Source organism: Microcaecilia unicolor, chromosome 6 (assembly GCF_901765095.1).
Source record: "Microcaecilia unicolor chromosome 6, aMicUni1.1, whole genome shotgun sequence".
In the NCBI taxonomy this organism is placed as follows: domain Eukaryota; kingdom Metazoa; phylum Chordata; class Amphibia; order Gymnophiona; family Siphonopidae; genus Microcaecilia; species Microcaecilia unicolor.
In genome coordinates this window covers 332,159,764-332,182,811 of record NC_044036.1, presented here as the reverse complement: position 1 = coordinate 332,182,811, position 23,048 = coordinate 332,159,764, and the positions used below count along the sequence as shown (strand labels likewise).

The 23,048-nt window shown below is 45.6% G+C and overlaps 1 protein-coding gene across 2 annotated transcripts in view; it reads right to left on the bottom strand.

Moving 5' to 3' along the window:
* Window positions 1-12,018, bottom strand: part of AXIN2 (axin 2) — a 41,837-nt gene extending 29,819 nt beyond the window's left edge. The window contains exons 1-4 of one of the 2 annotated variants that reach the window (XM_030208461.1): window positions 11,835-12,018; window positions 11,066-11,376; window positions 9,240-10,171; window positions 5,421-5,561 (exon numbers count right to left, since the gene is read on the bottom strand). In XM_030208461.1, coding sequence (XP_030064321.1) covers window positions 5,421-5,561; window positions 9,240-10,054 — 956 coding nt within the window. In that variant the 5' untranslated portion in view covers window positions 10,055-10,171; window positions 11,066-11,376; window positions 11,835-12,018. The remainder of the gene's footprint in view (window positions 1-5,420; window positions 5,562-9,239; window positions 10,172-11,065; window positions 11,377-11,834) is intronic. The other variant, XM_030208462.1, reaches the window with a different exon arrangement.
* Window positions 12,019-23,048: the final 11,030 nt, after the last annotated feature.

Here is a 23,048-nt window from a genome sequence, read left to right as displayed (position 1 = left end):
AGCTCTGAAACCTTTTTGGAGTGACATCAAAATTCCCACAAGTGCAACATTTAATGCTACCTGGAAAATGTATAGTTTGCAAAGATAGAAACCATTAGCAAGAATAATTATAATAGTGTCCAGAAATAAGTCTGCTTGACTTGATATGTACTGCTTTATCTAGGGTGTGCTTGTTCCCTTCTGTGTCTTTCGGCATTTCCAGAAATACTTTTACTTCTATTTACAACTTATTGTGGTTTTCCAAGTGGCAAAATGCGGAGTGGTAAAACGCAAAAGGTCTGCTACTGAGCTCGGGGTCTTCAGAGTGGGATTGCTAGGAGCGCCCCCTAGTGGCCTTTAATCACATTTGAAAGTTAACAGCATAAGACTTTTGCACCCTCCCTGACGTGAGCATTAGTCCTGCAGGAAGGTGCACCAGGGAAGTGGGAGACAGGTGTGCACTTGGGTTGCAAGCAGAGCCAAGGATCTGTTGCACTTTAAGACCTGGAAGCTCCAAATGAAAACAAATATGCCTCAAAGTTTAGGGTCCTGTTCGAAAAAGGCTAAATGAAGACCAATTGTCAACAAGGAATACATGTTTAATAAAATCTATAACCCACCCAGCAACATCATATACCATCCACTCTCCTTTTTAAGGCTTTTCCACTTGTTTTTTTTTTTTTTTTTTAATGTAAATTCATCATCAAATCAAAGTTAAACAATCTGAAAGGATAAAGAGATGTGAATACAAACTCCCAAGTTTAAAATATTGAGAGGATCACTTGGACAAATTCTGCTGGACTATACTTAAAAGGAACGGGAATAATCCGTCTTGGGTCACTGGTAAAAGTTCTCTCTGAGTGGCAAATGCAATGCAAATCCCTCTTATGCAAATTCATTGTGGATATCCTGAAAACCTGCCTGGCTGGCTGAGAGCCCCTGCCCTAGAGGAAAATAAAATACCGAGGGGGTTTGAGGGAATAGTTCCTGAATCTAGGAATGAAATAGCCTAGATTTTAAATTATGAAGCGTTTAGCTAAAATCAGTTTAGTAGGAAGCCAAGCCCTTTCTAGGGGAACACCAATCTGAAAGCCTGCTCTGCTCCGGTCACCTTGCCATTTTAAAAGGGACCCCCCCCCCCCCCGTGGTTCAGATATGCCCAGCCTAACCTGAATGTAACTGTGTTACAGCTTTTCGGAAGATCTGATGCATGCACACATGGGTTTACTCCCAACTTTATTTTGGCAAAAGCTGAGAAACTAGACTCTAATCTTGCAAACATCAAAAGCCTGGTTTGTAAGATAAGGCAACGTTTGAAGTTCGCTCAGCAGCATTCCCCTGTGTCCAAAGTAAATCCATAAATAAGGACTAAAAGAAATCCTTTCCCCTTTGTCTAGAAATGGAAATTAAAACTTCCAACATGCATTATTATGGCACTTGGCAAAGGATGCACAAATCAAAAGAGCTGCGGAAAAAAAAAGAAAAGAAAAAAATAGCATCGTGCAACATCACCAGTGATGTCAAAAGAAATTAATTCCAGAAGGATTTAGGGATACCTGGGATGGGTGCTGAAAGCAGCGACAACCCCTCAGTTGTTCATTTGTGGCATTCTGCTGATTTTAATCCTGGTCCTATACAAATTTCATAGGACCATTTTGTTTACATCATTTCTGACATACGAAAGGCAAGCTTCAAGACCGCATACTCTCCAAGTATAATTATAGCAGGCCACAAACCAGTCTAGTTTGCAGGACATCCACATGAGCAACACATTTCCGGAAGGCTATTCCAGAGTTTGGCGGCGGGTGGTTCAGCCGCTCGCTGGGGTACTCTGTTACAATGTGGTTTTTTACACACACACAAAAAAAAAACCCTTTAGGTAAGTTTTTGTAATATGTTCTATTACAAATATGGGGGGGGAGGGTTAGTTTGAGGGTTTAAGACATTGTGCTCAAGTTAGTTTGTACTCTGTATCTCTCTTTTAGTTCCAGCTCTAGAGAACGCCTTGGGGCGAAACATGATGTCATGTCGAGCTTGGATATATGATCATTAATCTGATGGTGTGATAAGAGTTTTCCATGCTGGTGAACCCCAGAAGTGACTGTCTCCAGAGTGTTCAAAAGGATTTGGACATCTTGTACAAAGCAGTTAGCTTAGCGGGGTTTAAAAAAAAAAAGGTTTGGATGGCTTTCTAAAGGAAAACTCTATAGACCATTATTAAAATGGACTTGGGGAAAATCCACTGCTTATTTCTAGGATAAGCAGCATAAACTATATTGTACTGTTTTGGGATCGTGCCAGGTACTTGTGACCTGGATTAGCCACTGTTAGAAACAGGATGCTGGTCTTGATGGACCTTTAGTCTGTTCCAACATGGCAGTGCTTATGTTCTTATGTATACCAGCTTGAGTCTCTCTGCCAATGGCTAGCTGAGTTGAGTTTGTTACCATCTGCATGAGCTGTTTTTTTTGTTTTGTTTTTTTTTTAATGCCTATTTGCAAGCTCGACTTCTGCTATCAACACTTGGGACTTACCAACTGAGCCACTGGGAATATAATCTCACTTGCCAATTTTTGTTATTTGAGCATTTTGGGGCATGCGCAATGTAAGCTGAAAATTATATCTGTTATGAACATTGGACAGGGTGATGAGGTGGCATTTGGTCTGGAGGAAGTTCAGACTGTTTTTATTCTTTAAATATATTTAAAATAGTTTTGTGGAATAATGATTTAAATATTAAGTGGTAATAATGTATGCTGTATTGAGATATACTATCACTTTATTTTGATTTATTTGTTACACTTGTATCCCACATTTTCCCACCTATTTGTAGGCTCAATGTGGCTTACATAGTACCGGAGAGGCCTTTGCAGGCTCCGGTGTGAACAAATACAGGGTGATGTTGTGGTAAGATCAAGTTCATGTGGCACAGCCGCATTAGGGAATCGGAGAACGGAACAGTTGTGTTATGTCCATTACGTGCTTTTATAGATTGTGAACCCAGTTTTTTTTTATCACATTAACAAATATCTATGAGAAATATTTGCTTGTAATGCCTCCACTGTATGCAAATCTCTCTCATGGAGGGATATCCTGAAAACCAGACTGGTTTGTGGCTCTCCAGCATTGCAATTTTGATACCCCTGACCTGCCCCCAATGTCCTTTCCACGGTCCCCATTGAGTGATTTTGTCACGAAGGAGTGTGGTATTTCTACTCAGAGGTTCATACAGCAAAGGCCTAAAACTCACTGCATGTATTCCATTTCAGGGGAAATTTGGAGGTGGGGGAGGGGCTGGTACACAGTCAGTAGGCAACAGAACTGACAGCCCGCCTCTCATGAATGTTATTAAAGAGGGAAGAAACGCAGTTCAAGGACATTTCAGAAGTTAAGCCTTAACAATAGTTTTTAAATAAAAGTCATGCAAAAAATACACAGTTCAGAATGTTATACTATAAAACCACCACTAGGGGGGAACTCAGCTGGGAACACAGGAGCAAAAATGCACCCTTACATCAGTCCACCTTGCTTTGCAGTTGTTGCATCAGTACATTTAAGGAGTTTTGTTTGCAGCAGAAACTGAAGAATCCTGTCCTGCAAACACCCTTTTTGCTATCCATTCAAAGAAGACCCACATGCTTCCCCCCCCCTTCCCCCACCTCCTCAGACTTGAAGCTCCCTGGAGTTTAATCAGCCAAGCTTCCCCAGCAACTCATAGCCTGCCTGCCTATTCTTATGGCAGGAAAAACAGTCCCCGTCCTTTCATGAGCTGCTTTATGAAGCATCTCCCATTCACTTGTTCAAGTAAATTTCAAAGTAGCCTGGTACGTTCTTATCCCCTCTAAGCTCCCCTAGACTAACAATAGGCTGAAAGCGATTCAGTTAAGCCCTTCATCCACCAAAGGCCCTTTATTTCTCAATCAGCGCTCTCGTCTGTACTGGCACTGCTGTGAAGAGAACCTGATAATCCCAACCCTGCAAATCCCTGGTGACCCCGACTCTGGTCCAAAAATGACTAACCCAATGAATGCTCCACCGACTCATGATCCATGTATACAAGCAGGGCCAGTAAGGGGGAAAAAAAGGCCCCTATGCAAGAACTGGTTCTCTGTAAATTAAAAACCAGTATTATTACCCCAAACAGCCACAGACTCCATCACACACACACACGCACACAACATCTCCACAGACGTCATGTTAAATATATTTACATCTGGAGTTCAGAGGGTTAACCGTGCAACGAATGTTGACACTCACATGCATAGGACTTCTGAAGAACAGATAAAATACACACGGCCTCATTCCTTGCTCTGCTGATGACAGATGCAGTTACAATGTGGGCTGGGAAATTCATGGGTGTATTTACCACACATTTTAATCCCCAAGCAAAAAAAAAAAAAAAAAACAACCTCAGTTTGAGCAGGGGTAGAAGACTCGTTTCCCAAATACAGTTTTTGGCCTCTTCAATGAGTGCCTGTGGCCCAAGTTATGCGCAATTTGTTAAATTAGATTTAATTGAGGCTAAAATACAGATTATTGAACAGAGAGAATTACAGCTGTTCTACCTTGCTGCCTTAATTCCAGTTGGGTACTCCAGTTCAGATCAGTGGCACACTAAAAGAGCAATTTTGATTTCACGGCCTCATTTGATGAAGGCGGGCGACAGCCTCAGGGGAAAGAGCGTGGAGGCATTAGTGTTTGCAGTCTCCACTTACAAGCTGTTCCAGCCCCCCCTCTCAAACAGTTTTGTTCTGCTAAAAGGACAAATCAGAAAGCTCTCAACAAAATTACCAAAGAATCGCCCTCACTGCTCATTAAACTTTTCAGATGTGATAGGGTTCAGCAGACCCTCTGTGGAACTGAAACTTCAGTCTAGAAAAAGGATAAAGATAAAAGGATGGATGAGCAGCCCCTAGGCTTGTACAGGAGACCTAGCCCTTCAAGAACCAAAAAGTTGAGATTTCAGGCCATCCAACATATGGTGAGCTCTTAAGACCAGAAAAACAGTGTCTGGTTTTTGAGAACCAGTCATGATGAAAGGTTGACTGTGAAACTTCAGTCTAGAAAAAGGATAAAGATAAAAGGATGGATGAGCAGCCCTAGGCTCGTACAGGAGACCTAGCCCTTCAAGAACCAAAAAGTTGAGATTTCAGGCCATCCAACATATGGTGAGCTCTTAAGACCAGAAAAACAGTGTCTGGTTTTCGAGAACCAGTCGTGATGAAAGGTTGACTGTAGCCCCAAATGTCATCCCCCCACTCCACCCCCGTTTGCTCACTTTTGTGGGCTTTTGGTAAGGTCACTCAGCCTCCCTGGCTCGAACTGGTTGCAGGTTCTTCAGAGAGGGGGCCTATGCACAAACTTTATCCTGCAGATAGACAGGAGAGCAGGCCATTTACACCATGGAAAACTGGATCTCCAAATTTAACCCCAATACTTACACGCTACTGTCAGTCATGGATTGCGAATCATCTGTCAGAGCATCACTAGATATTTCGCTGTCATTGGCGCTGGTTGCAGGTACAAAGCCATAGCCCGAATTCACATGGTATGGATTAACCGCATCGTTTCTTTTGTAGCACCTGACAAGAAAGCAAAAGCATGTGAGTAATTTCATCACAGCCCAGGGGAGCTAAAACCATACAAGTGTGTGAATCCCTCTGCAAATACCGTGCTAGAAACACATCCACCAAGTGGAGGCCTTACTGCTCATAAAACTAAATGCACCACTTCATTCCAGCAAAATTCAGCCAGATGCAAATCACAACTCAATGGGAGATGTTTAAGAAGGTTTAATTTTCATTTTTGCAACATATTTTTCTCTATATTTTTGGTTTCATTGGTGACAGGGTGAACCTGACCATTGATCACAAGCCCCTGGATTCTTCATAGGAGGCCCATATTTGGGTGCATGCAAATTAATTGGTTAATGAGCTCTTTAATTGGGTGCCAACAACCAATTACTATGTTAATTGGCACTCACCAAAATTTGCGTGCGCATCTCCCATAGCACTTATCCCAGAAGGGTGTGTGGCCATGGGAGGGGCATAGGCATGTCAGGTGTGTTGCAAAAAGTTGCACATGTAGTTATAGAATACTAGGTTAGTGCGTTTAACTTGGCCGACAGCATTTACACCAGGTTTCAGCAGGCGTAATTTTGGAGTGCCATTTATAAATCCCCCCCCCTGCCCCCCCACAAAGTAGTATAATGACTTAGTACCCAACTGAATACCCCCTCTGAATGTGTTCCATTTATCAGCTGACCCAAAAACCCTACCTTATGAGTGTCACATAGATTTACTGTAGCTTTTCCCAGCGTGGTCAAATTTAGTTTCCAAAATAAAAAGGTAAAAACCTCTCATTCTTCAGCCTGGCTCTACTTACTGATTTTGATCACCAAGCTCATTTACAGGGAAAACTTGCTTCCCCCTCCTCCCCCCCCCACCCCCCCCACCCAGCAATGTGACAGCAGGCTCAGTGGGTTTCTTGTGGCCTTTCAAGTTCCCCTCCCCCACCATCAAAACACTGGGCAGGTCTTGGAGGTGACTGAAGTTTGATTTAAGTGAGCAGCACAGCTGTCTTAATGGAAAGCAGCACTCCCCCTGCCTCTGGTATCTCCAAGTCCCTTTGTTTTCCCCGGGGCCCCTGGTTATCCACTTTCGACCTCTTGAGCAGTCTTTACTCCCTGCTCTCACAAACACTTCCCCGCTCCCCTGCTGTGTTGCATTCCACTGTTCTTCAAGCAAGAAGAAAACCTGAGCTTTTAGCACAGGAGAGGAAGGGGGGGGGGGGGGGAGGGGAAGTTGGGCCTCTTCAATACCAGAGGCCTGCTACCACAAAGGCAGGCATGACTAAAAGTTTTAGGCCTCAAGTTCTCACTTGGCCTATGCAGGAGGCCCTGCTGCAGAGTCAGGTACTTAACACAGCCAGGGAATTACTTTTACGCTTAGCTACTTTCAGTGAGAAGATCAAAACCAAAAATTAAATAAATAAAAATATAAGATAGCAAGGAATGGCATAGGTTGCACCATAAATTAGTTCCACATGCTTTTGATGAAAGCGGATTACATCACAAAGGAACTGGGAGGGGAAGTTGAGGAGGAAAAAAAAAATAAGAGATGTGAATCATCTTCCTGGAGGTCCTAGTGACATCCCTTCCATCACTGTGTGCTATAAGCCTTCTGAAGTCCCAACTCCTTCCCTTTTTAATCACCCGTGCTAGGGAGCTGCCACATGCCTGACTTTACAAAACCCAGACCCAGCCTTCTTTCTCACTAGGGCTATTTGGTTTCCTCACTGCCTGCATACAACCAGCCCTGCTTTTAAGTACATAAGTAATGCCATACTGGGAAAAGACCAAGGGTCCATCGAGCCCAGCATCCTGTCCACGACAGCGGCCAATCCAGGCCAAGGGCACCTGGCAAGCTTCCCAAACGTACAAACATTCTATACATGTTATTCCTGGAATTTTGGATTTTTCCAAGTCCGTTTAGTAGCGGTTTATGGACTTGTCCTTTAGGAAACCGTCCAACCCCTTTTTAAACTCTGCCAAGCTAACCGCCTCCACCACTTTCTCCGGCAAAGTGCTTAAGTATCTTTTGCTTGCTTTTACACTCAAGTGATGCCAGGTACAGAAGCCAGTACGAAATGTTTTCAAAATTCAGCATTTTTAACAATGAAGGGTTTTGTTTTTGCAGCCAAGAATTCTTATCTATAACTCAACCTATCCTAAATTCCTGAGCACCACACCACACCAAAAAATAAATTGACAACATGCGTCTTGGTGGTTCACACACTTTTTCAGTGGCCAGTTACATTCTGTTACCCTAGGAGGTAGTTATTTCCCTTGTCCCTAGAGGGCTCAGGTTTGCACCAAAAACGATCACCAGTTAAACCATTAAGTAGTGAAGTGATCAAAGACGTTTATCTAAAATTACTTAAAAACAAAAAGCAGGGCCAGGTTACAGTAGTTGCCCCAGGTGTGCTTCATTTTTCTAAATATTGCTTTTGCACGAAGGTGTCTGCAAGAATGTATAATTCCTATGGCATCTGGTGGCCTCTAATCAGTTCTACAACCCCTCCCCCCCCCCCCCCAAAAAAAAAAAAAGATCCACACGTTCAGCCGCCAGGTAGCACCCGAGCAGTGGCTGAAGTTTTTCAGCCTAGTTTCGGTTCTGTGGACACTGACTGTCCCCAATAAGCCGTCTAAGACGTAACATCGGACTGTCTGGTCCTTTCCCTTCTCCAGTTGCCCAAATTAAGCGTTTGCCGAGCTTTCCCATAAAATCATTACCCTACACAGAACTTTTTTTTTTTTTTAAGGCAAACGCATATCTTTGTTTTCAAATGAAAACGATATTGTGGGGAAACTGGATGCTAAAGAATTATTGTTATTATTGCTAAGAATGTTAAGCACAACTTAAACGGATCTGTGGAGGAGAACTCCAAGCTTTTTGCGCCAGAACGCTGTGCAATTTACTTTGCTAATTGAAGCCAAACTCTCGGTTCCAATAACTTCCCAGCAAATGAGATCCATCAGCGAGTTCTTTCAAAGGACAGGAAGCTCTTTCAGCCAACAGAGGGCCATCTGTTAGCCCCCAACCTACTTAAAGCGAGAGGCCGCTCTCACTGATGTTGAAACAAGAGGATTTAATGGAAGGCAGATGAGCCCGGCTCAGGGCGAACAACGTTATTACAACACTTGCACAGGGAGCCAACATTTCAAGCAGGCTTGGGGATGCCCATCACAATACAAAAATTGCCCCTCCCTAGGCACCGACCTGGTCAATACTGGGGGGGAGGGTGCTCAGCTGCCACAGAGCTGGCCCCTGCGCAAGAGAGCACAAGCTAAAGGCAACAGAAAGAAGCCTACCTGAGATCTACAGAGTGACAGGTGCCAAACGATGGGGGGTACAGGGTCAGACTGGGCTGAGAAGGGGTCCCGACTGCACTGAAACCATTATGAACACACACGGACACGTAAACACGTGGTGCTTGGGAAGCCCGTAAGACACACACACACCCCTTATCCATCAGAGCAACTATTTCGTTATACGTCTATCTTAAGCTACAACTTAAAGCTACAAAGCAGATCTTTAAAGGGATCAATACCCAGCTGAGAGGATTAAAAACCAACCGGACTTTTCTTTGCAGCTGTCAATAATCTGCACCGGCATCAAACCTGTGCATCTTTTGCTTTTTTTTTTTTTTTTAAGCGCAGTCTAAAGCCCAACATCAGGTTTCCAGCCAGGAGGACTTACCTGTATCCAGTCTCCACCGCTTCGGTCGCCCTCCGAGCCTTGCCGGAGAGTCCCAGCCCCGAAGCCAAGGCTTTGTTCTGCAGGTCGGCGCTGCTCAGCTCCTCCTCCTCGTTCAAAGTTGGGAGATAGCCACAGACCAGTTTTAGGCTCCCGAGCCCACCATTGCCGTTGTTAACATAGGCAGGGTTTTCTCCCCCACTCCTTAGGTACTCGAGGTATACCTCCGAAGTCAAAAACATCTGGTAAGCGTTCCCCTCCATCACCCTCTGGATCTCGGTCTGGGCTTGATCAAACATCACCGAATCGATCTGCTGTTTCTTGATGCCGTCCCTGATGTAGGTCTTGGTGGCAGGCTTCAGCTGCTTGGAGACGATGCTGTGGTTTTCCACGTACCTCTTGTAGATGGCTTTGGCCACTCTCAGAGTTTTGGTATCCTTAAGGTCCATCTGCCTGAAGCCGTTGCAGGCGAACCAGAAGTCCAAGGTATCCACACATTTCTCCCTTTCCAGGAATGTCCTGAACAGATAAGCGCCGTCCTGATCGCCCAGCAAGGAATGCAGGGATTTGGTCCATCGTGCCAGGGGGGAATCCGGAGTGGCGCTGCCTTCCGGCTCCCCCAGGCCATCCTCATTCCTCCGGGGGGTGGCCGAAAGCGCCATGGCCTTGGAGCTTTGCGGTTTGGGAGGGAGTGGGGGGCCCGGAGGCTGGCATGGTGGTGCTTCCCCCTCTTCCCCTGGCACGGGGGGGCGCGGGGCGTCCTCTCTGAAGCTGCCGCTAGGATCCGGGAGGGGAGGCACCAAGACGGCCCTGCTCATGGCTCCAAACTGCTCGGCTATCTGGGGGTGGGTGGGAGGGGGGTGGGGGGTTAAGCTCCACAGCAATCAGCTCTCTCTTTCTGCAGTCAGCAGGGGATCCTCTGAGCCGTCTTCCCTCTGAAAAGCAAAGAGGAGAGGAAAGAAGAAAAAAAAAGTCATTGATCTAATCAAAACCAGATCCGCCCAACATCAAAGACTAAAAAGTAAACAGGCGTTTCAGCTCTTCTCATTCAAATAAGGCTGCCCAACTATCTTCAGTGCAATCAAAAGTTGTAGATCTGCTTTTGTTGTTTTTTTTTTTAAGGTGCACTCTGAACTCCCGAGCTAACTGGGAGAAGACAGGACAAGAAAATACATCCTCAATATTTACACCCTCAATATAACCTGTATGGTTAAAATAACGTAAACACCAACCATTTTTAAATAATAATAATAAAAATATCATGCACCCGTAAGTCAAGCACAGCTGCCAAACATCCTCCCCACCCCTAAACTTGAATGTAACTACAAAACATGCCCCCCTCCAACATCTGCTTCCCCCCCCCCCCCCATCTCAAGCCATCAGAAATGTTACATATTAATATGAACAGAAAACCCTTTCGGCGCAATACATGCTACAGCTGCACGGCATTAGAATACAAAAATATTAATATTTACTGATCATACGATGCAAAGGACCCCCTCCCCCCTCCCCAAAATCTCCCCTGTCTTCCGCGACTGTTTAGTCACAGACACGCAAGTATGGACTGTTTGAAATGGTTGCGGGGAGGTATCGGTGGTCCCCGCGGCTTGATTATTATTCCCGGGGCAGATTTTAGACAAGACAAGTGTTTAACCCCTCAGGAAGTGACACAAAAGAAAATAGGAATAAGCCAAGTATTCAAGACGGACACGGGAACCGGACCGAGACACAGAGCACCACCAGCCCAACGCAAGCCCGGCCCGGGGAACCACACTTTGCAAGATTTTTTAAACAGCAAAATAAAAAAATTAAAAAAAGCACTGCCCTACCTTAATGCACCGCATACCGGGGCAAGTTCTCTCATCTCGGATTTCAAAGTAGTTTGGAGGAGTGAGCCACAAAAAAAATCATGCATGCGTGTATACACACACGAATAAAAGAGGAGGAGGGTGATCATAATAGGGGGACCCCCTCCCCCAGCAACAACCAGGCACATACACCCCCCCTTTCCTAAAAACGAAGCACCAACAACAGCATAGCAATCCACCGGGCGCCAAGCACCGAACGATAATCCTTCAAACGCCGCAGCAATGGCGACAGGCTGGGAAAATCTCGGGTTTCAGTGAGGTTTTGGCGATGCCTGGAAAAAAAAAATTAAAAAAAAAAGTCCTGAGCCACTTGCTTTCCTCTCAGAGTCTCATGCAACAACTGACCCCTAACTAAGCATGCAGAGCCTCTTTTGAGTTCACGGGGCGTGCTGATAGGGGGGGGGAGGAAGAGGGGGGGTGATCGGGGGGAGGAGGAGGAGGAGGCAGTGTGGAGGGGAGAAAGCAGGATAGGGGGCGTCTCACTACACACATCTCACCTTCCAGTACCCCCCCCCCCCAATAAAGACTCCCCCCCCCCCCCACACACACAAAAACCTAGGATTCAGCCCCCGACCCCCAAAGCAGCGCATTCTGCTGCCCGGAGAAACTGCTTTTCTTTTAAAAGAAAAAAAAAAAAAAAACCAACCCAAACTTCAAAGCCAGCCAAGAGCACATCAAAGCGAGCCAGAGAGAGGGGCCATCAGCGGAATCAGTCATGCTAGTAACTTACCATTCATCCAGGAGGGGGTTCCGGCTCCCACCCCTCCCCCCTCCCTCACACGGGACGGCGATCGGCTGCCCGCTCCTCCTCCGGCTTCGGCGGCAGCACCAGCAGCGGATCCATTTGGTGGAGGTTCGGGAACGGAGGAGCTTTTGGAGGAGTAAGAGACACGATCAAAGAGAACTGAACGTGATTCTCCCTTCTTCCCCCCCCCCCCCCTCTCTCCTCCTCCTCCCCTGCTTATACAAAAGATCCGATTCCCCCCCACCACCACCCCCCTCCCCTTTCCACCCAGGTCTTGTTTCAAGCAGTCATTCCATGCACCAAATGTCCTCCAGGCTATTCCAACAAAAACTGAGCTGTGGGTTTAACTGCGAACATCAAAGGCAGGAGCCGACACACGAGGGTCCTGCAAGGGAGTTAAGTGCACGGTATATCCACAACTTCCAAAAAAAAAAGCTGCCCCCTTACCCTGTCCCCCGGGCCAAAAGCTTGCGATGTGACTTGGCTGGCTGCATTGACTTTTTTTTTTTTTTTGAGGTTATTGATCGGGACCCCCTTTCCCCTGGGCTGGTTGCAGGGTGCGCTGGGGGTTCCTTAGCAGGGAGCTTTGCTACTAAGTTGCCAGGACCTTATCAAAGGGAAGCAATCTGCAGCCAACTCCCCGAGGCTTTGGAGCGTCAGATGTAAGTGATCCTGCCGCCCCAATCGCATTATCCCTGCGAGGCTTTCCGAGCCTTAAAGAGACAGTAGCCGGCGCCTGCGTCCTCTCTCTCTCTCTCTGCAATGTTTCGCTCCTTAACCCCTTCGCAGCACAGAAACTCTGACTAGCCTTTTCTGTACTAGTTCAAGACGAGTTATAAGGGTTATTTTTCCTGGATCCAGAGGGACAACGGAAAGTTAAATGACTTGCCTCCAATTACAAGGAGTTGCAGCGGGTTTGGAACCCTAGTTATATAAGCCTCTGCTCGCAATTATTAGAGCACTGTTCCACTGAACTAAAGGCCTTCGGTTTTTTTTATTGCCTACTGCTTTCGATAGCTTCTCGGTGGCATATCAAGTTTTTTTTTTAACATGAAAATTAATAAGTACAATACTCATACGTTCCTTTGTTCACATGATTAACTTGTTACGTACCCTTCTGGTCCAGTTTGTGCATATTAGGTACTGCTGAGGAATGGCGCCCACTATAGGCCAGGGCGATAGGAGCCAACTTTTCAGAATGATTGGGGGTGCTAAGCCCAGTGGAAATAACCCTTCCCTGGCCACATACAAGGAATTTTCTCAATATTGGGGGTGATCGAGCACCCACAGAGTCGGCTCTCCTATGTTGGGCACAAATGCAAGTTATGGTGTACCTGGGTGAGAAAACCTCAGGCAAGGAGGTCACAAAGGAGGGATAAATGTGGTGACCACCTGAGCACCAAGCCCTAGTGTGCTGTGGTGCCCTTTTGAGCCCTATGAGCACAGAAGTCCGAAATGGGAGAGGTTACAGAAAGCAATCCTCGCCCAGGGGCATCCTTTTGTCCAGTGACTGTTTTGACTACAGTTAATTTAGGGACCATTTTTAAAGCTGGAAGCTAAGCAACCCAAGTAGTAGACCTCATAGGATACAGTAATTATGAACAATTTCCAACAACCTACCTTGAATTTTTCCCTTCCTATTTGATTTCCAGTGGCCTCACAGTCATTAAAAATTATTATTAATGTTGCATAAAAGCGTTGCATATTTAATTTTCTGTGCCCATGCTGTTCTCCAGAAGTTTGAGGTTCGAATTCATTCTCACTGTAGCTCTTTGTGGCCGACCTTGTACAAGTCACTTAACCCCTCCATTGCCTTGGGTACAACTACTACTACTACTACTTATCATTTCTGTAGCGCTACTAGACGTACAAACTTAGGAGCATGTTTACTAAAGGGCGTTAAGCCCTTAACATGCAGTTAGCATGAAGTAACAGGATACTGCACAAATGCATTAATGCGTTTTGCAGTAGTTCCCTGTTTCCGCGCATTAAACAGTGCTCTGCTGAATTTTCCTCCGAGAAGCCCTGGCACGGGCACAGAATTTGCATGGAAGTGTTAGCCAGCTAGCGTGTTATAATTCCACATGCCGACTGGCTAATCTTTAGTGTACGCTACCCGCTTAGCGCTCTCAAATGAACTCTCAGCGGGCAGCATGCACTAACTCATTACCTGCAATATAAAATAGAGGGCACAGCCCCAAAAGAAGCTGGGCTAAGCACATGGTGAAATCCTGGCTATAAACACATTAAGCCCAGATACTAGCACACTTTAGTGAAAGGGGCTCTTAAATTGTGAACCTGCTAGGACAGAGAAAATACCTACAGTACCTGAGTGTAACTCACCTTGGAAAAAAGCACGAGTGAAACGCTTAAATAGAGAGTCACAAACCTCACGTGCCCTGTGTGCATTGGTCCATGCTATCTATGATGTCATAAATGACATTGCATGAGCCAATCAGAAACAAGTATAGGCATCAACTGCAACATTTTCAAAGCTGTATTTTTAACTGGTAGAGACTAGAGAGGGGGCATTGATACTTGCCATGTACATTTTAAAAGTAGCAGAGCAGACATATTCTTTTCAAAGAATGATTGAATATTTTGACACCCAACAGACAGGACTTAACAAAGATCTGGGTTTTCTAGCCCCATTATAAACCATAAAGTTGTATTTCTCTGTTTATCTCCCTCTTCCCTCACCTACCCACACCCATCCTGTTAGACTATCAATGAAATGCTTTGATGTTCCCATGCATACCTCCTACCCACCCCCACCCTGCTAGACTGTCAATGAAATGCTTGGATGTTTCACTTATATGTACTGTCATCTTCCACATTTGCTTATTTCCGATCTGAGGAAGAAGGGCAACCTTCGAAAGCTAATCAAGAAATGTATTAAGTTATGTCCAATAAAAAAGGTATCATCTTATTTTCTTTTCCATGTTTTACTTTGTTTGATTTCTATTGATAACCAAAGAAATACAGAATCTGATGGCAGGTTGGGTTCCTCTATTTATTTATTCATTATCTGTCTTTAATCTGCTCAGTTTCATTCTTCCTGCAGTGCCAGAGACTTCAGGTGATCTGTGACTTTTCCTGTGTAGCTAAGGATCTTCGGTGCTTTTCCTGGTGTTTCTTGAATTGTGTCACTGTTCTTGTCACCACCATCTCCACTGGGATGTCATTCCCTATATCTACTACTCTTTCCTTTGAGAAATGTTTTTTTTTTTTGTTACATTTGTACCCCGCGCTTTCCCACTCATGGCAGGCTCAATGCGGCTTACATGGGGCAATGGAGGGTTAAGTGACTTGCCCAGAGTCACAAGGAGCTGCCTGTGCCTGAAGTGGGAATCAAACTCAGTTCCTCAGTTCCCCAGGACCAAAGTCCACCACTCTAACCACTAGGCCACTCCTCCACTGTTGCTACTATTTGACATTCTACATGGAATGTTGCTATTCCACTAGCAACATTCCATGTAGAAGTCAGCCCTTGTGGCCGCGCAGGCTTCTGCTTCTGTGAGTCTGACGTCCTGCACATATGTGCAGGATGTCAGACTCACAGAAACAGAAGCCTGCGCAGCCTTCTACATGGAATGTTGGCTAGTGGAATAGCAACATTCCATGTAGAATCTCCAATAGTAGCAACATTCCATGTAGAATCTCCAATAGTATCTATTTTATTTTTGTTACATTTGTACCCTGCGCTTTCCCACTCATGGCAGGCTCAATGCGGCTTACATGGGGCAATGGAGGGTTAAGTGACTTGCCCAGAGTCACAAGGAGCTGCCTGTGCCTGAAGTGGGAATCGAACTCAGTTCCTCAGTTCTCCAGGACCAAAGTCCACCACCCTAACCACTAGAACACTCCTCAATTTACCTCCTTGGATCTTCATACTGTGACCTCTTGTCCTAATCTAGTGCAATCCTTTGCTAAAAAAAAGTTTTCTTCTCGTGCAGGATCTATGCCTTTAAAGTATCTAAAGGGCCTCTTTCATATCACCCCAGCAAATATGGCCCAGTTCTTGTGTCCACATCCATTCTGATAGCAAACTTTTCTATTGGGTTGGGAGAAAACTCTTAGGGGCTGATACAGAAAGCCTGAGAGTAGATCAATGAGCATACAAATTACTGTCACTTTAAAATCATGGCAGCAATCCACAGCTCATTGTAAAATCTTACCCTTTGTGTCAATTTCTGAGGGTGATTGGCTCAGGCACTGACAGGAAGGGTAAAACTTAAAACCCTTTCTGCATTGCTAACCTGCAGTAAAAGTGTTAAAATCCACATCTAAGTGTGCAGGAAGCTTTTTTTCAAGGTCAGTGTGTCACACATTCTGCTGCTGTTTCATCATAACCCTGTGCAGCTCTTAGGAATTTAAGAGATACACAGTATGCGTACTGCTATGTTGTCGAGAGAGCACTGGGAGGCGCTGAAGTGCAGGCATCATGTGGCTTGAAATAAATGCGAGCTGTGTAGGGTTGTGAGTTGGCCAGAGGATTATGAGAGATTGAGTAATTCGATAAGGATAGGGGACACTATCTGAGGCAGGGCTGGAGTTAGGGGGGGGTGCAAACGGGGCAATTGTGTCAGGCTGTCATGCCATTGGGTATCTCAAACCTGTCTAAAGTAAAATAAAATACACCCTACCAATGAGGCTATGGAGCCCCCCCTTCTCATATTTCTGCTCTGGACCCCACATGTCTAATAACATCAATAACCCCTCTCCTCAAGTCACTTCATTGGCTTCCGATCAGGTACCGCATTCAATTCAAGCTTCTGCTACTAACCTACAAATGTACTCGGATCTGCAGCCCCTCCTTACCTCTCAACCCTCATCTCCCCTTACGTTCCTACCCGTAACCTCCGCTCTCAAGACAAATCCCTCCTTTCAGTACCCTTCTCCACCTCCGCCAACTCCAGGCTCCGCCCTTTCTGCCTCGCCTCACCCCACGCGTGGAACAAACTCCCCGAGCCCATACGTCAGGCCCCCTCCCTCCCCATCTTCAAATCTCTGCTTAAAGCCCACCTCTTCAATGTCGCCTTCGGCACCTAACCTCTACACCTCTACCCAGGAAATCTAGACTGCACAACTTGACATTTCGTTCTTTAGATTGTAAGCTCATTTGAGCGCTGCGTAACCCTAGTAGCGCTCTAGAAATGTTAAGTAGTAGTAGTAGTAGTATTTCAGAAACAAACCACCCCTCCCTGGGCATAATTTTTTTTTTGTTACATTTGTACCCCGCGCGTTCCCACTCATGGCAGGCTCAATGCGGCTTACATGGGGCAATGGAGGGTTAAGTGACTTGCCCAGAGTCACAAGGAGCTGCCTGTGCCTGAAGGGGCTTGCTCAAAATTTGAGTATCCACTGAGCTGGATTCTATGGGCACAATTTCTATCTGTAAGAGCAATGGAACATGGGGGAAGGTGCATCTGGATGGGTGAAAGTGTGAGTGGTGGTGCTGAGAGGATGAACAGTAGGGGTTGCTAATGAACCCTGTGAAGAGGATACAGAAGAACAGACACTATCCATGTGCCAGCACTTTTATCTTTTTGTCCAAATTGCAAGGTTACTAGGATAGGGGGAGGGGGTGACAAACAACTATCACATTAACCCCTCCCCCCTAATTCCATATATGGTGGAGTGGTGGAGTGGCTTAGTGGCTAGAGCACCAGCCTTGACAGCCAGAGGGTTCAAATCCCACTGCTGCTCCTTGTGATCTTGAGCAAGTCACTTAAACCTCTATTGTCTCAGGTACAAAATTAGATTGTGAGTCCTCCAGCAACAGGGAAATACCCAGCGTACCTGAATGGAACTCACCTTGAGCTACTGCTAAAAAAGGTAAATATGGTGCTAAAACGTTTGCACACAAATTCGTGCGTGGGCCCAATTTGTGCGTGCAATTAGCACCAAGAATTTGGCACTATCAATTATCAGCATTAATTGGCAATAATTAGAATTTATGCATATCTTTTAGTCACTATTCTATAAAGATGTTTCTATATTTTTACATGTGAGGTAAAAGGGGTGTGGCCATGGAAGGGGCATGGGCAGGTCAGGGGCATTCCTGGAATTTATGCACAGTGTTTCAGAATTAGGCAGATCTGCACCTAATTTAGGTGCATAAGAACATAAGAGTAGCCATACTGGGTCAGACCAATGGTCCATCTAACCCAGTATCCTGTTTTCCAAACAGTGGCCAAGCCAGGTCACAAGTACCTGGCAGAAACCCAAATCGTGGCAACATTCCATGTGGAACCACAAACAATAGCAAGATTCTGGAATCCTAAAGAGTGACAAGATTCCATGTAGAACCCCACAGAATAGCAAGATTCTGGAATCCTAAAGAGTGGCAACATTCCAGGCAGAATCTCAGAGTAGCAATATTCCATACTACAAATCCCAGGACAAACAGGTGCAAGGATTTACACCTGGTTTCAGTTGAAACCCTCTGCTCAGTGTGCAGCGGCAGTGTGCTAAGAAAGCAAATATGATGTTAGGAATTATGAGGAAAGGAATGGAAAACAAAAATGGGATTGTTTGTATCGCTCCATGGTGCGACCGCACCTCGAATACAGTGTACAATTCTGGTCACCGCATCTCAAAACAGATATAACGGAATTAGAAAAGGTACATAGAAGGGCGACAAAAATGATAAAGGGGATGGGACAACTTCCCTATGAGGGGAGGCTAAAGCAGCTAGGGCGCTTCAGCTTGGAGAAGAGACTGCTGACAGGAGATACGATAGAGGTCTATAAAATACTGAGTGGAGTGGAATGAGTAGACATGAATTGCTTGTTTACTCTTTCCAAAAATACTAGGACCAGGGGGCACCCAATAAAGCTACAACGTAGTAAATTTAAAACAAACCAGAGTAGAGAGGTGTGGTAGCCGTGTTAGTCCACTCTTAAAGGTTATCAATAGAAATCAAACAAAATAAAACATGGAAAAGAAAATAAGATGATACCTTTTTTATTGGACATAACTTAATACATTTCACCCCCCTGTCGATGGATGGGAGGGTGGGAGAGCCTTTGGCCGGAGGCGGCCAATGAACGATTTCTGGGGGTTTGGGGGGCTGGAGACCCACCGGACCTCCAGCCCCCCCCCCCCCCCCGTCGCTGGGTGGGAGGGTGGGACAGCGTTTGGCCGGAGGCGGCCACTTCACGATTTCTGGGGGGTTTGGGGGGGGCTGGAGACACACCGGAGCTTCAGCCCTCGTTGTTCGGGCCTCGGCAGGCTGTTTGACAGGTTTGGGCTTTTGACAGCCCAGACCTGTCAAACAAGTGCGGGAGGATTGTGCTGAGCGCATGCTCAGGCGCAATTCTCCCGCACTTCTACATGATAATCAAAGATAATAGCGCTGCTTAGATTTGTATGCATTATCTTTGATCATCAATGCAGAAAAGCCCTGCACTGTTCCAGCGCTATTTTTAGAGCGCTGTTGGGAACAGCGCGGGGCTTTGGATCATCTGGGCCTAAGTTAGCAAGGGCCAAGACTTCCCTGCTCCCTTACGTGCTATGAATGCTGGCTATGCAGTATTTTCAGCCCAGCTGACCCAGAAAGCACAGGGCCCAAGTTGGAAGTGGAACTGGAGAACCTTCCACATGGAGGCACTGCCGCCGAACCCAGCAAAAGCAAGAGGCCACACTCCGCAGACAGCAAGTAACAAATGAAACCACAAGGGAGTGGATGAAAAAGGCTGGAGATTTTATTACAGCTCTTCAATATGACTCGACACGGACCGTGTATCGGCGGCAGGGCCCTGAGTTAGGAGTCTGCAGAAGGAGCGCAAAAAGTAGGTCTAGATGTATCTCATTTGTCAGCAGCAAAAGCGTCTAACAGGAGAATCATTAAATACTTTTACTGCTGACAAATCAGATACGTCGTCGCCCTTATACGGTGCCGATTTTTTCATAAAAGGTTGTTGATTGATTTTGTATAGGTCTAGCTTGCATCTAGACACATTGTCCAGCCTTTTTCGTCCACTCCGCTGTGGTTTCGTTTGTTATATTTGGCACTGCCACCAAACCACCAGGCCTCCCCAGTTTTTCTACTTTCTAATTCAGGAAGGGCTTCAAAACCTACTAGCTTACGACCTGATTGCATCTCAACACCAAATCCCTGTGCACAGGTTACTCCAAGGCTGGCTCAAGGGGTAGTGGCACGCTGAACCAACTTACTTCAGTAGCGCTCCCTCACCATTGCATCGCTTCTGGTGCCCCCACCCCACCCGTGGGCTCAGCATCTCCCCTCCCTCCCTCCTCCTGGTCCAGTCTCTCTTTCCCCTGGATCCGGCACTGCTCCCTCACCTCTTTCACTCCCCTGCATTTCGGTAAAGTCCACGTTGGTTGCCAACTTCCGCAAAGTGAGGCAGTTGCCTCAGGTGGCAAATGTTTGGGCAGTAGCAAAACATCCCAGTGGCAACTGCCTCACTTTGTTGTCTGCTAACGGCCCAATTGCTAAAAAGTATCAAGTGGCAGCATTTCCCCTGTGGCCTACATTTCCATCCCCCCTACTCCCTCCTCAGCTTCACAGACCAGTGGCAACAAAAGAAATATAATTAACACAATATAAACAAAAGGACTAGGAAGATGTAGGTAAGATACTGGACATAGGAGGGGTATATGGGAATATGGAGGGGAGATGCTGGACACAGGGGGCAAAGGAGATGAGGGGAGGTTTTGGACATGGGGCACAGGGATGTCGAGGGGAGATGCTGAAATACTAGAGTTACAGGGAGATAAAGGGGGAGACACTGGATACAGAGGAGGACTTTGGAGACTGAGGGGAGATGCAGGGCATGGGGGCATGGGAGCATAGGGACCTAGGGAGAGATGAAGGCAAGATTTATTTATTTATTTATTTATTTATTTATTTATTTATTTGTTTGTTTGTTGCATTTGTATCCCACATTTTCCCACCTATTTGCAGGCTCAATGTTGCTTACATTATGCCGTAATGGCAATCGCCATTTCCGGAATGAGAAATACAAAGTGGTATTGCGTTAAAGTTCATAGAAGATAGAGTAAAGTGTAAAGTGAGTTCATCAAATATTGAAAGTTCATTTCCGGCATGGGAAATGGAGTGGTAGTGCGTAACGCGTGTTCGAGTAAATGAGGTAGTCAGGTGTAGGGAGTTCAGCTTTCTTTAGTTTTATTAGAGTTTCGTTGTTTAGCATTTAGGATGGATCATTGTGGTATGCCTTTTCGAACAAGTTGGTTTTCAGTAATTTTCGGAAGGTTGTTCGGTCATGTATTGTTTTTATGACCCTTGGTGGTGCGTTCCATAGTTGCGTGCTTATGTAGGAGAAGCTGGACGCATAAGTTGATTTATATTTGAGTCCTTTGCAACTGGGGTAACGGAGATTCAAGAATGTGCGTGCTGACCTTTTTGTGTTCCTGGTTGGTAGATCTAGGAGGTCTAACATGTAGGTCGGGGCTTCACCGTGAACGATTTTGTGGACCAGGGTGCAGACTGCGAACGCAATACGTTCTTTTAGTGGGAGCCAGTGTAGTTTTGGGAAGACTGCAATGTGGTTCTCCATTTTTCTTTTTGATCTTTTGTGTACGAGTGCCTTGCATCTACTTTGTTTTTTTTTTGCAGAATAGATATTTACATTAACACTGTACTAGTCCAGTGTGAAGTGTTTTACATTAGATTCCCAAGATACATAATTAAACTGCTACATTTTTTTGCTGCATAGTAAAGGTTTTTTGCTTTAATTATACAGCCTAGGAATACGTTGCTTTCTTTTTTCTTGAGGCAGAAGACCTTCTGATCCCTGACTGGAGCTTTGAGGAGACCTTCCAATTTTTGGGTGCCTTTGGGGAAGAGGAGGCACCAGTATATTCCTCACCTCAGGCAGCAGGTTGCCTTGAGTCTGCTCTGCTGCCCCCCCTACCCCCATGTCACATTATTAGGCCAGCCCCTCTCTTTCATGTGATCTAGTGCTGCTCCATCGGGTAGCCCACGCATCATAGAGAACAGCTGCTCTCAACCCTAGAAAGCTGCCAAGATATCCAGTTAGTAGAGAGAAATTATAGGCAAGTCCCGGCTTTCAGATGTTACAATGCATTGTGTGACCTGTACAGTGGGTAGAGTCAGGGACTACAAATCTGACGTAACTTGGCAGTTTTGCCCCACTGTTGACGAGGTGGTGACAGGCATCTCCTTCTGTGGCCCATTCAGTCCTTCATTATATAATGGGTCACCTAAAAGTAGGCACCAATTGCACACCTAAGTAATAAAATACTGGTACTTATGAGCAAGACTGTTATTGAAATAGACATGGGGAAGCCACTGCTTGCCCTGGGATTGGCAGCATGGAATCTTGCTACTCTGAGAGAACCTGGAATCTTGCTACTCTTTGGGATTCCGGAATCTTGCTACTCTTTGAGATTCCGGAATCTTGTTCCTCTTTGGGATTCTGGAATCTTGCTACTCTTTGGGATTCTGGAATCTTACTACTCTTTGGGATTCCAGAATCTTGTTACTCTTTGGGATTCTGGAATGTTGCTACTCTTTGGGATTCTGGAATCTGGGATTCTGGAATGTTGCTACTCTTTGGGATTCTGGAATCTTGGTACTCTTTGGGATTCTGGAATCTTGCTACTCTTTGGGATTCCAGAATCTTGTTAATCTTGGGGTTTCCAGAATGTTGATACTCTTTGGGATTCTGGAATCTTGCTGCTCTTTGGGATTCTGTCAGGTACTTGTCACCTGGATTGGTCATTGTTGGAAATTGGATACTGAGCTAGATGGACCATTGGTCTGACCCACTACGGCTATTCTTATGTTATGTAGTTACATGTGTAAGTGTTAGGCACTATTCTATCATTTTAGCACGCAACTCACTTACCCCTGGATTCTATATATGGTGCCCAAAATTGAGCGCTGATTGAAGATCTGCACCCAACTAAATTGGCTAATGAGCCAGTTAGCAAATAGAATGCTAGGAATTATTAGGAGAGGGATGCAAAATAAGACCGAGAATACTATAATGCCTCTGTATCGCTCCATGGTGCGACCTCACCCCGAGTACTGCATTCAGTTCTGGTCGCCGTATCTCAAAAAAGATGTAGCAGAATTAGAAAAGGTTCATAGAATAGCAACCAAAATAATAAAGGGGATGGAACTCCTCTCGTATGAGGAAAAGCTAACGAGGTTAGGGCTCTTCAGCTTAGAAAAGAGACGGATGA